General features: G+C 37.6%; 1 protein-coding gene across 2 annotated transcripts in view; it reads right to left on the reverse strand.

Moving 5' to 3' along the window:
- The window catches only part of TRIQK (triple QxxK/R motif containing), a 68,245-nt gene that overhangs the window by 10,646 nt on the left and 40,896 nt on the right, over window positions 1-16,703 (reverse strand). For both annotated transcript variants that reach the window (XM_048286733.1, XM_048286732.1), the window contains exon 5: window positions 4,518-4,603. In XM_048286733.1, the coding sequence (XP_048142690.1) occupies window positions 4,518-4,603 (86 nt within the window). The remainder of the gene's footprint in view (window positions 1-4,517; window positions 4,604-16,703) is intronic.

Raw genomic sequence — 16,703 nt, forward strand, 5'->3', positions numbered from 1 at the left:
CTAATTACACAACAGATTAAGCAGATATGCAAAAGAATGACAGACAGTAAGCTCTCACTTTGTCTAGGAAACATTTTTTCCTTAGCTGAATTGAGGTACTATGTTGCTAATTCTCTACGGATTAATATTCTGCAGTCAGTTATGTCTTTGCAAGTACTTTGCAAATACTACTTTTAAGATTTTTGCCTACCTTTCAAGAACACAGAAAACTTCATCACTTGTCCCACAGACCACTGATTTGTTCTTGCAGCCTGTGAAAAAAATCTCTCCCCAAGAACTCCCATTACTTTCGGTCTCTGCATACCAAACTCCAGCTATCTGGGGGCAAAGCTTCCACACTTCTCAAACCATTTTCTGCTTGTCACCCTCCTGCTGGCACATCTTCCTCATCCACTGAGAGCAGAGCCAGCACCAGTGGTAGAAAGGCCTTCCTGCTCTACTTCGTAAGGAGGAGCAGCTGGACAACAAAACGACCCAAAGAAAGTTCAGAGGCTCCCTTTTTGGTACGGCTACAAAGAATTTTGTCTTATCCAAACACCAGGAGACAAACAGCATACTGCTTTCTCTTGGAGTCGTTTCTTAAGACAGGGGTCCTGCTTTTCCAAGAGACACAATGTATTTTGGCACTGTCTACATTAGTGTCACATATACAAACAGAGCCAGTACAATAGCTCTGCTAAAATATTTAATCTTTAAACATGTTTAAAGAGCAAATATGACACACCAAACACGAGCATGGTCACCCTGCTTGAACTAACTTTTGATAGTTATTAGTGCTCAGCTGCTTCTCTGACATTATCAACACAGATAAAAATCCCTCATTGGGGAAATTAAAAAGTACTAAATGCCAGTGACTGAAAGAAACTTTGTTACTTTAAACCTTGCATTAAAATGACAAGGCAATCAAAGTTTGACAAGACAAGCTAATTAGTATGCCAGCGATGAAATGTGAAGAATCTCCAGGGGATTGGTTCTGAAAAGTTTTATGTCATTTATAGGGCCTTTTTTTAAGCTAATGTTGTCAGCTCTCATGGTGAAATACACAACATTTGAATTTCATTATCCTCATAGAAATTAAGGACTAAAATCCCTTCATTATTTTCTAGTTATCTTTTTTTCCACCCTAAATTCTACACTAAGTCTTAGTTTATAGCAAGACATTTAAGTTCTTCAGGACACTAATGCAAAGCAACCCTAGAGTTACCAATGACATTAAAAAGCCTATTGTTTTAAGAGGCTGTATGGTGCTTAGTGTGTTAGCTTATTGTGTACGTCACAGAACTATAAAAATATTCCCCTTTCCCAGAGAGTTTATACTTTTACTTTTATTCTTTGTCTACAATATTTTTATTGACTTTAACTTAGCTTTTTATAATAAAAGGTTTATTTTGTAATGCTGTATACTGCATCATGTACTGAATAGCTATGTATATAAACAAATAAAATACATTCCAAATACACGTATGTGTCTAGTTTCTTCTCAAACATTTACAAGAACTTTGGACTTTTATTTTTATTTATTATTTATTTATTTATATTTAAACTGCCTACTGATTACAGCATTGTAGTTTTATCTCTTTTTTTTTCCTCTCAACACAGATTGAAGTCAATCAGCTGCTACAGCACAGAATAAGGGCCTACATAATAAAAAAGACTAAAATCCCAGCCTTTGGAAGGTGAATCATGTTGCTTATTACAATCACTCATCACAGGGATAAGGAGGAGCTCTTAAGAGACAGAGAGGAGTGGAATTGGGTTTCTGCTTGGTGTGGCAGGCAAACTCCCTCCTGACCTACCTACCTCACCTCTCCAGGTGCCCTTCAACAATAGATATGAGGCCCTGGAATTTGATGACCAGGGAGATGAGAATGTGAATGAAGATCCATCCAGGTTGGAGGGGTTGTGTAGGGCAGGGCAACCTACCCCCCAGATCAAAACCTCCTCAATTAAGAAAAAAAGGAGGGTAGTAGTCATTGGTGACTCCCTTTTGAGAGGAATGGAGGGCCCAATATGCCAACTGGACCCAGCCCATACGGAGGTGTGTTGCCTTCCTGTAAGGACATGTAAGGGAAATCACCAAGAAACTTCCCAGCTTGGCATGGCCCACTGACTATTGCCCACTGGTTTTCCAGGTGGACACAGACAAAGTCCCAGCAAGACTATGGATGATCAAGAGGGACCTCAGGGCCTTGGGACAACTGATCAAGGGATCTGAAGAACAAATTGTGTTCTCTTCTGTCCTGCCAGTTGCTGTCACACCGAACAGATGCTGTTAAGAATTATTTCAAAAATTATCCAGAAAACAATGGAGTATTTAGGATAGGTGTGGAGGATGAACGTAAAAAAAGGTGGCACTTGGACAGCTGGAGGATCTTAACACTGGACTGAACAAAACATGCTGTGCCTGAAGAGAGTGATATAGGTTATGGGGCTTCACAACTAAGCAGCCTCTCCGGGGGTAAGGAAGGTGATTTCCCTGCAGACACTCCAGGAGCATCTACTGTCCATGGTGAAGCTCTGCTGCTGGAGGGATTGAGCAGGGTGAAGAGCTGTCACCGCAAGATGGGAAGAGGTGCACCTTTACCCCAAGACATTAAATACGTCTCGCTTCCATGCTGTGCACTGCAGGGTCTGTCAGCAGAAGTGCAGAGTTTATTCTACAGAAATTGCCCATGTTCTGGTAGAAGCATTGTAACATTTAGTAAGCCTGAGGTTGTTGGCATTAAGCAGGCTCAGTGAGAAAGATGTAGTCAAAAGCCCTGCTTTCCTTCCCCTACAAGCAAATCCCCAAAGGGAAAGGTGCCCAACTTACCTTCCTTTTTGCTTCAGCTCTGTCAGCTTTTCTCAGCAATTTGGAAGCAAAACAAATTACTGTGATCTACTTGGGGATGATCCAGTTTGTTTTTTTTAAGGTTCAGAAGCACAAAAAAATATTACAGCCAGAAGAAAATATTTTAAAGATTTTTTTTTTTTAAGGCAGAGGCAGAATTGCAAACCTGAGACATCACACAGTGCAACCAGCAGAACCCTAGGAACACACCCTCATGACCTGGAGAGCACGTGTGCACCTTGATGGCAGATGTCCTTTATTCACTAATACTCAGTTCTTCATTACATATATGATTACACATATGCTTTCCCATTCACCCTCATTTTTAGGAAAGAATTACTTAAGAAAATAAGGAAATGAAACAGGTTTTGAAGGACCAAATCTCATATTCTTCTCACTTGTGAAAGACATGCAAAAAACTTGTACATTTTAAAAGAATTAGGCTGTACACTAAGTCTCCAAGTAGAACATCACTTTTAAAAGGTCACGTCATTGAAAGAAAAATGAAAAGAAAAAGGAAAATTTAATAAGGAAGGAAAAGGAATTCAAAAGGTTAATAATCTATCCTTTAAACAAAAAAGGCAATCTACTTTTTCTCATTAAAACCTGACACACAGCACTAACTGAGGAGATTATGTTGTGAAAACATACTGCATCGCATGGTAATGCTTGATCGAGATCAGCAATCAGGAGCAAAAAGAAAGCACTGTTTCGTGATTATAATAGCAAATTCTGGAAGACAACCAAATACATCATCTGGCAGCCTAACAGCTGTTACAGCTTGGTAGTAATACCTTGGCATTTGCTATAAGCTATAACTTGAAAAAATTGATTTCTCATCTGCCAGAAACAAGAAAATGTTCTCCTTTTAACATTTCTGAAGTTTCTTTCACTAGAATATCCAAGTAATGGATCCACTTTTTTATTTATCTCAGGTTTTACTCCTGCTGCTAAGTTAACAGTGTATCAGTTAGATTAAAAAAATAAGTTTGAGGAAAAAAAATACTGGAGGCAACATAAATAATGTGTGTTCAGATAGATCCCATTTTGATGACACACTGGGTAGTAGATAACAGAAAATATTTCTAATTGCCCTCCTTGCTTATATTCACAGCTGTGATCAAAAGTAATTGCTATACTTCATACCTGCCTGAAAAGGGTACATTTTCAAAATAAAGTTTAGTACCTTTCCATATGTTTTGCTGTTAGCTAAGCCTTCTTTTTCCAAGTCAGAGGCAGTACACGAGGATACAGACTGAGACAATAATGCTGAGAATTAACAATACTTAAACCCAGTCTTCAAATTACTACTGGTATAGGATCAGAAGAGGAACTCTGGAGATGTTTATTGTAATTTGTCTAACTGTATGAAATAGTTAAAGAACTTGTTCTGTGTGTAGACAGGCTCCCCAAAACCATCAATTTTCTAAGCACAGTACTTTAAACCTTAAAGTACACATGCATCATAACAAGGACATAGACTATGTAAAATCTTTCAGCACTTCAAATATTCAAGTCATTTTAGGGTTAAGTAAAAGCAATTCATCATAAATATTTTAGATTCTAGCATTCTACTTAGATTTTGAAGTGTCATAAACAATATCTCTCAGAAGTCAATATTCACACAGTACATCTATGGGGAAAAGAAACAAACAAAGGTGGTTTGAGCTATCAAAGAGGTCTCTACCTTTACGCCTAGTGCAGTTTTCTTGGCCTCTGCTTTTAATCTTGTAGCTCTTAACATAGGCCTGGTTTTCTTATAATCTTGTTTCCCTAGAGAAAAAAGCATATTTAATGAAAACGCAGCAAAAAGAACATAAAGAAAGTGAGCATTTATTTCAGTTGAAAAGTCAGGTTTAACACATTAAAAACATCCCACACTCCAGCATTTTAAACAACAGCTACTCTGTAACACAGGGACTCAATCTGTGGAACAACCATCCTTAACACAAACAGTGATAGCACAAGATCCAACAAATCAGTGTAGAACCTGTTACTCCACAGTGACATCAAAATACAACTATGGATACATATCCACTGGAACAATGTTTAATAAATTGCTCCATAGGAATCAGCCAGCAAATACATAGATTAAGGGTGGATGATGTTTTTCCCTCTCATTGAAATCAAAAGTTTTCATTAGAATTTTTCTTGGTTAGTCATCTCTAATGCATATACATAAATGTGCAATACAAGACATTCTGGTGAATGTAAACATTTATAATTCTGAACTGGAACATTATTTGCAGGCATCAGAACTCAGAGATATGGAGATCAGTCTAAGTAAACACTAATAACACCATTGCTTGACACCATCTGCTTGTAGAAACACATTACACAAAATCTTCTAGAACTTTCTACAAGTTACAGGGACTACCTCTTGCAGTCACAGAGGGCAGTCCAGGGCTTGACTACTGTGAGTCCAGATGAACTGAGTTCAGAGGAGGACATGTAATTATTCAAAAATGGTAGAAATGGTATAAATCATTTATCTCAACTAAATAACAAAGCATAAAACACTTGGTATCTCTCAGGGATATTTCTGCTGTCTGAAAGGCCTGTTAGTATTGTATTATGAACTATTAATCATACCTTATTTAAGTTAACAGGTGTCAAGGTACAGATACAGTCACAAAAGGAGAAGAAAAAGAGGAATCTGTGAAGAAACTGCTCCAAAGGATAGAGCCTCAGTACAACTGCTTTGGTTTTTTTAAAAAGTCCTTTTCATTTTTTCACTCCTAATGCATACATATCTTTTTTTTTTTTTTATGCCTAATTCCAAAGCCAAGCTTTAATGCGTGAAGCAGAGTGTCTGGCCTTTTTCAGATCACTAAGTTTACCTATTTGTACATTAGCTTTCATTACTGCTACAGTCAAATAATTTAACCTTTCCTCTATAACTTTGTCCAGTGGTTTTGTATACAAAAATCCCATTTGTCCAAGCAGATGTGATTTTACATTCATAATCAATAATGCAAACTTCTCATTTTATGGCCACCTTCAAAACTGGGATATTATAGTGTAGTGATGAAATTCTGAAACATGAATGTCTTCTCCAGTGATATACTGGATTCATGGAAACACACTTCTGACTTCATCTACTGTTTGTATCACCCTGCTCGTACTCAATACAAAGATCTTCTGTGTAGCATACTGTGAATGTTGATTACAAATTTGCTTTCATTATATAATCTCTCCTCAGTCCTATGGATTATATATTGTGAAGGTCTCCATATTATTCTTTGGTCAGATACTATTCATAAAAGACTTGAAATAACTTAAAATACTCAATGACAAATGGAAAAATAACCGAAACCATATGTATTAGGAACAAAAAAAAAAAAGGCAGCATATAGCCAAGGAAACTTAGAGGATAGAGTAAAGAAAGGATGACAGAAAGATGATTTATGTCAGATGCTCCAATATATTCATCTAGCCAATACATCTTTTAAGCAGGACAGGACCACTGCAGCATTATTTTTCAGAAGTCAGTAATATCTGATAATAGGATGCATCAGGAGCACAGTAAGTTTTCAGAACATTTAAGGAAAGAATTGCAGAAACCACAAAAATGGCTAAGTCATGAGATTAAGCCAGCCAGAGAGAGAATGTGTTTCTGCTCCCTAAAGTCCTGCACTCATACTTTTGCCATGAAATAGTTAAAAGATCTTTCAGAATTTCCATTACAAATGGCAGAAGTTTATTACTCATAAAAATACACTCCAGGCTGAAATTTGGCATAGACACACCCTAGCCTTGAATTTTTTTGTTTGTTTGTTGGGAGCCAACTTTCATAAGTCATGCAGCTGTTCTTACTTACTTGTGAACAAACTATAGAAATGTATCAATCTGAAATGTTTTAAGCATGAAAAATATCTTAGTTTGGAACTATATAACTGACAAGCACTAAATTCAATCTCAGTTCTCATAATTCAGGTTTGCTGCTCTTCCATCAGGGGTAAATGAAACAAGACGGTCAAAGATTTCCCTTCCAGTGATGCAACAGCATTAGATAATGAAAACTAGAAAGCTTGGTAAGGTCCTTTAGGAATGGGACACAAGTGAGCTAGTAAAACCCACCTCCCTTTCCTCCAATTGCCCATTCTCCCTCCTCTTCTCCACAGCTCAAGTGTGAAGGTGACACAAGCAGGGGAAAATACTGCACAGAAGGCCCAGTCTGTGAAATACATCTATGGGCAGGACCATGTTTATTCATCCAAATGAGAAAGCTTATCGGTACTCTTTCCCTTGGTTTCAGGCACCCTGCTGCTCCTTATTCCAGTATCATGGCAACAGCTAAGACTGGATTCTACTTATCTAGAGAATACTTCCAGATTTATATGAAGTCTGATATGAATCACTTACTCTCCTATAACAAACAGGCTATTTCAATGATGACTCTAGAGCTGGTAGTTCTCCAAATCCATGCACCTGCCATTAATTTACCACTCTCCTTGCTAAACGTAATAGCCAAAAGGAAGAAAATATGGTAGGGAAACAGTCTGAGTCCACCAAGTGCAAAAGTTTAAAAAGGGCATCTGTGGACTTCTTTGTAATGAAAACCAGATTCAGAAATTGTACTAGAAGACTCTTAAAACATGTGAACTTTCTGAGGCCTTGGGAAAGACATCTGAACTACAGGACTATAAAGAACAATGAAATGCAAAGCTCCTGCCACATGAATACTAATCATTACCACCTGGAAAACAAGCAGAAAAAAATAATACAGGCTCCCTGCAGCCTCCCTTCTTTTGGGCTTGCAAATTCAACCAGTTGGGATAAGTATATTCACACTCTCAATGTCTTCTAGTTTTATCCCCCTTGTCCTGCAAGCCGTCTTGTACATTTATCTGTCAGAGTCATCAGTTTAAGCTATTTCTTCTTCTCAGGAAGTGATCATCAAAGCCAGTTGTGACAGACTCATCAGACAAAGCCCCATTTGTCTGCTTTATCCAATGCCTATCTGAGACACCAAGTTCTCCTGATGGAATATATAAAGGCAAGAAGAAGCCAAAAAGAACTGGAAGATGTCCAGACTAAATCTTACTTTTCGTATTGCTTAAACAAAATCCTTACCTCTTTGACTAGTCATTATTGTTACCAATTTGTCAGCTCTTCTCTCAAACTCTAAACTTTAGTGCCAGTTTTCCTTATTTTTTTTTTTATAACTACCCCAATTTATTTATTTATTTTTGAACAAATGTACCACTTCTTTCCTTTTTCAGGTCCATCATTTCCTTTCCATTTTTAAGGCCAAAGAAGCACTCCATGACAAGACTAAACTATTTATACTGACTACAGCTCTCTACTTCCTGACAGTCCCTCCAAAGATTATTTTACTAGATGTAGGATTAGAAAAGGGTGACCATAAGGGTGACATACAGGGAGCTTTTTAGCTACTAAAACAGCTATATTGTGAAAAATGACAAAGGGTGCATCCTTCAGAGTGGGTATTAGGGATTCATACAATATGCAACATGAGTTTTTCTTCATGTAACTAGGAATAAATATCTATAAATTTTGCAAGTTTTTTTTATTTAACTCTGCTTACAAAGGAAATTGAGATCTCATACATCTTCTATTCAATAATTTTAATAACATATTAGAGATGAACTGATCTTGTATATTCAGTATTCTTTTTAATTAAAACCTCCAATGACATGATGATAAATGCAAAACTTAAACTAAATAATATGTATGAGCTAGACAAGTTCATTAAGTTCTGGGTTAATTTTTTTTAGTCTACAGAAATACTGCGACACTGCCAGGTAGTATGCACAACACTGTACTTCTGCATGCATACCAAGCTCCTTTATACATGTAACTGAGAATGCAGCATGTTGATGAACACTGTATTTCAGAAAACTGACTACATTTACGATTGTGTTTAAAGATGTTGCTGTTTAAGACACAACCTGAAAAAATCTACAGAATAACTTCATGAGAAAAATAATTGTATTTCCAACCCTTCTAGATATTTACTCTTTCATTCTAACAATAGCTCATTACTGGAATTGAATAACAGACTAAAAACTGCCTCTCTGCTTTTCAATTCATCAGGCTTAAGCAGAAACAGGACTGCATCTTTGGCCTTTGTTGATGCTGCTGTCCAAGCTTATTATCATATGAATATCTAGTTATTGTTTTATAAATGTTCACATTTCAGGAGCTCCCTGCTTTCTTTTCTCTCAGCAGACTTTACAATATCCACCTTCATTATCATCATGTGGCAGCATTGCTCTTCGCCTGCATTTGCTACTTTAAAAATTAATGCACTGCTATTTTCTGAATACTGTACTGCGTAAGCTGCTTATGAGTACATTATGCTATCAAGCAAGCACATGCAGAAAAGCTTCCTAAACTGTTATTCTTTCAATGAAAATACAGCTGGTTCTGCTTCAAAGGCACTTCTTTTCACCTGCAAATGGACTTGCTTCTACACTTATTCCTCAATTCATTGTCTTTTATTTGTGTCTGCAAATCTTTAATTGCCTTTAATTAGAAAGAAGTAAATTCAGTGCTTTAATCTTGCAAATACATTCAATCATAATTCTGTCTGGGATGAATACCAAGTTCTATTCACTAACTGATCTTTATAACAAAGGTATATAAATTTATTGTCCATTTATATAGACCACACCAATTAAGCCACAATGGAAAACCAAATAGATAAGAGTCAAAATATTTGAAATGAGAAATGTGCAATCTAAATTTAATTACTCAGACAAATAATTTAAAGACGAGTTATTTACAGCATGCCAAAAAACCTGACAGATAGTAAAATTTTTTAATCAACACTACAGATTTAAAATTCCTTTCAACACTTTCACTATAATTTGTAACAACCAGCAAACTGCTGTCCTGAATCTTTCTGTACTGGTATTATATCCATACTCAAAACATTAGTAAGACATTTTCCATACATTAGCAATCCATTTCACATGTTAAAGTACTGTTTAAGGTGCAATAAAACTACAACTAGAGGGTAAATTTTAGTTACCAGTAGTAGTTTAACTAAAGTACTTTACTGTAACTGATACTGAAAACTATACTAAAATATATACATAGCTAATTAGAAACTAGAGACAGATTGTGGAAAGATTTACTGACAAACTGCAAGTGTGAAATCACACACCCAGTTAAGCTGAAATCAATTTGTTTATTATGATTATTGATATGAATTAGTGAAGGTTCCAGGAACTCTTCACAAAACCCCACAGAACAAACATAGAACAGGAAAATGGACCTCTGGTCTTTTCAGGGTTTCCACAGTCTGACTTCAAGCATCCCGTCCTCTTCCCTGCAGTAACAGGGGTAGGGAGAATTAGATCTCACTGGCAGGGACAAAGGCCCAAGATGGAGGAAGGTTCAGTCATGCTGTCCCTCCACAACCTCCTTATATGAAAGACACAGAAGGTCACACCCATTAAACCTGATTTCAGTTTTAGGTGATTGCTAGTTTAGGTCTCTCTTTACTTCTCATAGACAGATTTCACCAAAGAGTGAGTGACAGCAGTCTAGCATAGACTAAAGTACTCCCTGGTGCTGCCTGTTTTACTGTCAACAAAAACTAGAAATGTTCAGAACCCAAGTCAGTTGAAGCACTGGCTTCAACTCTAAGGTTAAGCAGAATAAATATGAACCAAGGAAATAGCTCTAAGGGACAAGTGGTGAAGAAGTATCAGTCCCTACATGACTTTATCTTGATTCAAGACATTTGCAGGCATGGTCAAATTACCTTTGAAGTAATTATCTTGAGTATTACTAGTACTATAGAGAGAAAATCATAGAGCCATGAAGGGACTGTAAATTGCACTGAAAACCACAGTCTGAATTCCATCCCTGCTCAGCTGTGACATGGTGGCTCCCAAGCCAGTTAGCTGTGCCTGTGCTACAGAGCCACTGCACTGAAGATGCACACTGCTTCTTCAGAACAGCTCCTGTATACCAGCTATGGTTCTGCTTTAAGCTACAGTCTTGGGGTACAGGTTAGGTTAGAAGACATTTCTGGGGGTCTTCTGCTCAGAACAGAGCCAATTTTTAAACTGTATTCAACCTGAAAAGCAAGGGAACTAGTATAGCTGAGTTTATCCAGTTAAGTTTGGAGTATTTCCAAAGGTAGAGATTCCACAACCTCCCTGAGAAACCCTTCCCAATATTTGAACATCCCTCTGGTAAAAATATTTTTCACCTACCTACTGAGAATTTTCATGTTCTAACTTGCTGTTCCTACCATTGTGCACCTTTGAGAAAAGTTAGGCTTCACTATGCCAGTAGCCTCCTATTAAGTATTCGTACATGGCAGTAACATCTCAGCTGAGCTTTCTCTTCTTAAAGCTGAAAAGACAGCTCTCTCAGCCTCCTCTTGTACATCCTGTGCTCCAGATGGACATCCTGACCCTTCACTGGACTTACTCCAGTATGTCCACATTCTCCTTGTTTTCTTGTGGATGAGCATGGCACTTGCCTTTTTCAACCATAAGGGAACCACTTCTGTGGAACCAGCTAAATGGCTGACAACTGAGGGAGAATTTAGCCATAAAATCATATTGCCTGAAATACCTTAATGAAATACCTTGCAATGGAACTAAAGTGCACCAAAGGAATTCAGTAGGGTCTGTAAACAGCTAGTAAATGGACTAAAAGCTTCAAATCAGTTTGCACTATCAGCAATTTTCTATCAAATTTTAGAGTAGTTTGTTTTTTAGTAGGAGGGAAGACAAACATTTATTTTCTTACATGCCCTGGGACTCCAAAACTGAGCTCTATAATCTCATACATAGTAGTACAACTTTTCTTTAAGTGCCTTTCTAAACACCAGCAAGTTAGGTGTCTGGCATGGGGAAAGAAGTGTTTTCTAAAGTGATTTGTAACAACATCAAAAAACAAAGAAGTACCTACTCACCTGCCTCCTAAGGTGCAATAACAAGTATTTAATTCTGTGATCTTTGAGAAATTTTAAACCAGTCACTGTATATTCACTGAATAACAGAACTTCAACCCAGTGAAACTCCGTGAAATTCTACTCTCACACACCACATCTTCAACATGCCTGCTTCATTCTGGAAGTACCTATTTATTTAGGATTTTGAGGAACCTCAGAAAAACAAAATTCCATATGAATTTCAGGCCTAACTTCAGTAAAAGTCGGTTGGTAAACCACACATCAGCAACGGTTTTATAACCTATGTCTGAGAATTGGCAACACAGCCCTAGCTCACATCTTTGGAAACTAGATCAAGCTCTCAAGTGTTTATTATTGGGTTTTGTGTTATTAGCGTCACACAGATAAATTCAATGACTATTCTCTTCCTGAGAAGCAGAAGTGAGATTTTCTTATTTTTAATTGCTGTGATTCCAGAGGGAGTTTTTGGAGTCTTAGGTTAACAGTAAGATTTTTACATGTCTTATACCTACACAAGAGTGTGTCTGTACTCACAAAAGGCATGAAAACCCCCCACGGCCTCTCTATTTTATTCAGGTTTAATGGCAGCTCAAATCACTGACCATTTTTCAATCTTGAGAGACAGAACAGCTTGACACTAATAATACATTTGCAAAGGACACATCATCATTTAACACAACATTAAGTGCTCAGGGACAACTTTTTACCGTAGACACAATGTGCTCTGAGCTCAGGGTTGACATTTAATGCTACAAAGATAATCCAGCCAGTCATTCATGAGGGGTAAATTAATTTTCAAGCAACTATATTTCAGCTTTAAGCCAACAAGAAGGATGAAGAATGAAGGGTGAATAACTTCATTTTATGCTGCATGCGAGATTTAAAAACCCCAAAATATAATGCACTCTTAAGTACGTCAAAAATATACACATTTAATTATTGCTATCTTTCCCTGATTCCAAACCAGAAGTCTGGTAATATTTGTTAAATATAATATTCTGACTGGAAGCAGAAAATCCCTCAGAATTTTCTATCAGTTGCCATGAAAAGAAGCATTTCATTAAAAAAAGGTTTACATTTAAAATTTGTATTCCACTTACTTTGATTGTAACAAGATTCTACTTTTAAGGAATATTTTAAAAAATCTATATAAGTATTAAAGAAAATAAATTCAGGAAACCAGTTATCAATAATGTACAGAACAAAAAGTATCAGCAATACTTTAAATCAGCTAATTATTCAGGTAATTTTTTTCAATACCTGTACAATATACTCAACTGCAAGACTATAATAAAAGATCTGAATAACAGCACTAAAAATATTGATGCTTACTAGTACTATTTGATAGGCAGTCCTTTTTCATGCCTTTCAGTGCTAAACTATCTGTTGCAATCTTGTGCTTGCTTAAGTCCAACAGGTGCATGCCTATAGCCATTAAAAAGTAGTGGCTCCATGTAAAAGGAGCCACACGACGGCAGCTCCCCAATTAACCTTTCCAACAATCTCGTTAACATTTCCTACTCAAACAGACAACTGTGAAAACCTTAAACACCTTTCTTAAAAATAAATTAACACAATTCATTTGAAACAGATCACTGAGTGGGTGTTTCGTTTTTCTTCTCCACCTACAAAATACATACATATATTATTTGTATGTGCATGTTGTTTTGAGTACACTTTTACTACTTTGCTATGGAACAACTGCTCGCAGTTACACTTTCATATAAACAACCTTATTTTAGTATAAATTCTGAAAATGAAAAAACCCAAACCAAAACGACTACTGCAGAGAGAGAATATTTACAAGAGCATGTAGTAAGACGACAAGAGAGAATGGCTCCAAACTGAGAGAGAGTAGGTTTAGATTAAATATTAGAAAAAAATGTCTCTACTGTGAGGGTGGTGAGACACTGGAACAGGTTGCCCAGAGAAGCTGTGGATGCCCCATTCCTGGAAGTGTTTAAGGTCAGGTTGGATTGAGCACTAAGTAACCTCATCTGCTGAGAGATGTCCCTGCCCATGGCAGGGGCTGGAACAAGATGAGGTCCCTTCCAACACAAAGCATTCTATGATTCTGTAAAGTATTCACTATTAATGCAATTAAAAGCCATATTTTTATCAAGCATTTGATGAGATGATTTTTGGGCAACAGAAACTATCATACTATTTCTTTGATGTTAAGAGGTGTGAAAAAGGCAGCATAGGTGTGGTAACAGAGACACACACAACACAGAGTCTTTCTGCCTCGGACTCAGGCTGCACCCAGTTGCAATTTGGCTTACACTGATTTTATTAAGGGTTGGCTGCAAATAGAGGAAATGTGATATATCCCCCCCCAAAATGTGGAAACAGATCTTATTGCTATCTTTTATGTATATATTTTTCTTACACATTCAATCAGTCTGCCTGTGACTCTACTCACTGTTACAAATCCTTTCTCGAAGATTATGGCATAAGCATTTCTTACACTTATTCAGTTTATAGGTTGAATATTTACACCACAGTTAAGAAACTTGTCCTTTTTCTAGTGGATTATATTCTATTTTTCCAAGCCATTTCACTGATTTCTCAAATTTAGTTTGCATTTGCCTCTCATACTGGTATAATTTGCAGACTAAATTCATCATCCCACTGGCAATTGAAATACTGGCTCCAGGACAGGACACTGTGTATTCACTAGTAACTACTGAGAACAGCTTTCATATCAGTTGGGTACCCATCTTGCAGTACCTTCCTATTCATACATCTCAAGTTTGTTTACCAGAATACATTGACAAGGTCAAGGTGAATGGCACCTCTTCCTCTTCCCCATCAATGGAAAGTTTGCTACTCTGTCAGAGAAGAAAATTGAACTGATTTGACAAAACACATTGGCTATTGCTTATCTCCTTGTTGGACTGTGGGTCCTTACAAGAAACTGTCCCTATCCTGAAGAGCTTACTGTGAAGGATGACGAAGCTGAATTCAATAATTTATGAATATTATATATTCCATCTGTTTGCTTGTTATTGTGATGTTGGCTTTATAATTACCAGAGGTTAGCTCCAATAAACGCTGGCCTGTGCTTAGGCAGGAAGGTAGGAAAATACTAATAGTTCTCCACTGAGAGCACTTAAAGACAACAAAGGAAAATACAGAGACTGATGACCAGGCCATCGCATTCAGTTGCCCACAATAAAGCATATCCATATAACAGATGTTCCACAAAATATCTTCTCTGCTCTTCTTATACATAGCCAGAAATGTCTCCCATTGTCTTACATTAATTACTGGCTTTTGACCTTGAACAGAACAGGAGCAACTAAAATCACAGGAGAAGTCAGATACCCACTGCGTTATGTTTTTAGGAAAAAATTCAAGACACATGTATATGATTCTAGCACTAGGATCAAAAGGATCCTGGTCAAAAGGATGCCACCTTCCTTCTTCCCTCACTGAAGAAAATCTGTTCAGCAGCCCTAGCCCATCTGAACTATCAAGAAATTCTTCCAGACCACCTCTCTGGCATTAAGCAGGACCAAACCAACCACTGCCAGAAAAATGTATTCAATATCAGTAACTTGAAATTTATTCCTAATTACTCTGGTATCATGCTACTGCCAGCCCACACCACTAACTCATTCCCAAAAATGGCTGCTCTATAAGCACCATAATATCACCAAGTACTGTAGCAACACTTTTAAACCTTCTGGATAAAGAGTCACTGCTGTTTCAGGAGAGGAGGATGTCTGTCTTTCTGCTGTAATTCACATCACACTACCTGACACATTAAACCTTATTAGTTGACTGGGACCAGTCCCTGGGGGATGACACAGTGGCACTGTGGCAGCACATGAATCTGGAGTCATCCATTCTCCGATGTCTAATGCTACTTCACAAGCATCCTCCAAGGAGCCACAGACATCCCCAACAATACCTCACCAACCTTTCTGCTGCGGGGCTTTGCTTAAAGGAGGGATGGTGACAACTAGTCCAGGAAGGGAATGACACAACCTGCCACCCACAGCTGCTTCTTCCCCAACAGAAACAGAGAGGCCTTGGAGGTGGCACAGAAAACCTAAGCAACTTGGGCACCAGATGAGACCATATGAAACATAGTACAGGACTTTCACCACAAATACCATATCACATCTGTTTCTATCAGCTTCAGTTTTCTGTTCTCACACACAATAGGATGGTACTATTTGAACAGTATTAAAGCATATATCTGATTTTACAAAAAACAAACAAAGCCTTGCAGTAAACAAAGAACATCAACAAAGTCACATGATGAACCAGGGACAGCGCCCCAGAGACAGTACAGCTCAGGAGAAGCTGGGGTCACTTCTCTGTAGCACCTGCTTTGTTGAGCTGAAATCCCTTTTAACATTAACCTGAGACTTTGCTGCCAAATTTACATTAAGTCACCACTGGTCACGACTTGCTAAAGAAAAGCCTTCCAGGTCTGAACCAAACAAAGCCTGGACTGGAGCTAGAACCTGTAGGGAACAGACTAAATTTATGGAATTAGTTCAAGTGTGGGATTCATGTTATTCACCTAGGAGCAGAAGGCCTGCAAGAGCTGAGGAGGATATCCTATGAATAATCACAACCACATTTGGAAAGCCAAAGGAAGAAAATATCCAAGTGAGGAGACCTGCAAGAAGTCAGGCACCATAAGAATGGCACAACTGTGATCCTGAATGCCTTAACTTCTGATCCAGTGTATAATGCTTTTCTCAGAATTGAAAATAGAATGCTGTCTGCCAAGATGCAGTAATTTCTTACTAGTAAGTCATATCATTGTGGACCAGCTGTATATAACCAGGCCATCCCAAAATACAAGTTGCAATTCATTAATTCTGCCTAAGTAAAAGGCTTCCAGTAATACTGACAGCATTTGCAGTTCTCACTTCAATGAAGCACATTGCAAAGGATGCTTCGTCAGACCTACATATCACTGTCACTCCAGAAGTCAATGCACTGACA

Source organism: Corvus hawaiiensis, chromosome 26 (assembly GCF_020740725.1).
Source record: "Corvus hawaiiensis isolate bCorHaw1 chromosome 26, bCorHaw1.pri.cur, whole genome shotgun sequence".
NCBI classification, from domain to species: domain Eukaryota; kingdom Metazoa; phylum Chordata; class Aves; order Passeriformes; family Corvidae; genus Corvus; species Corvus hawaiiensis.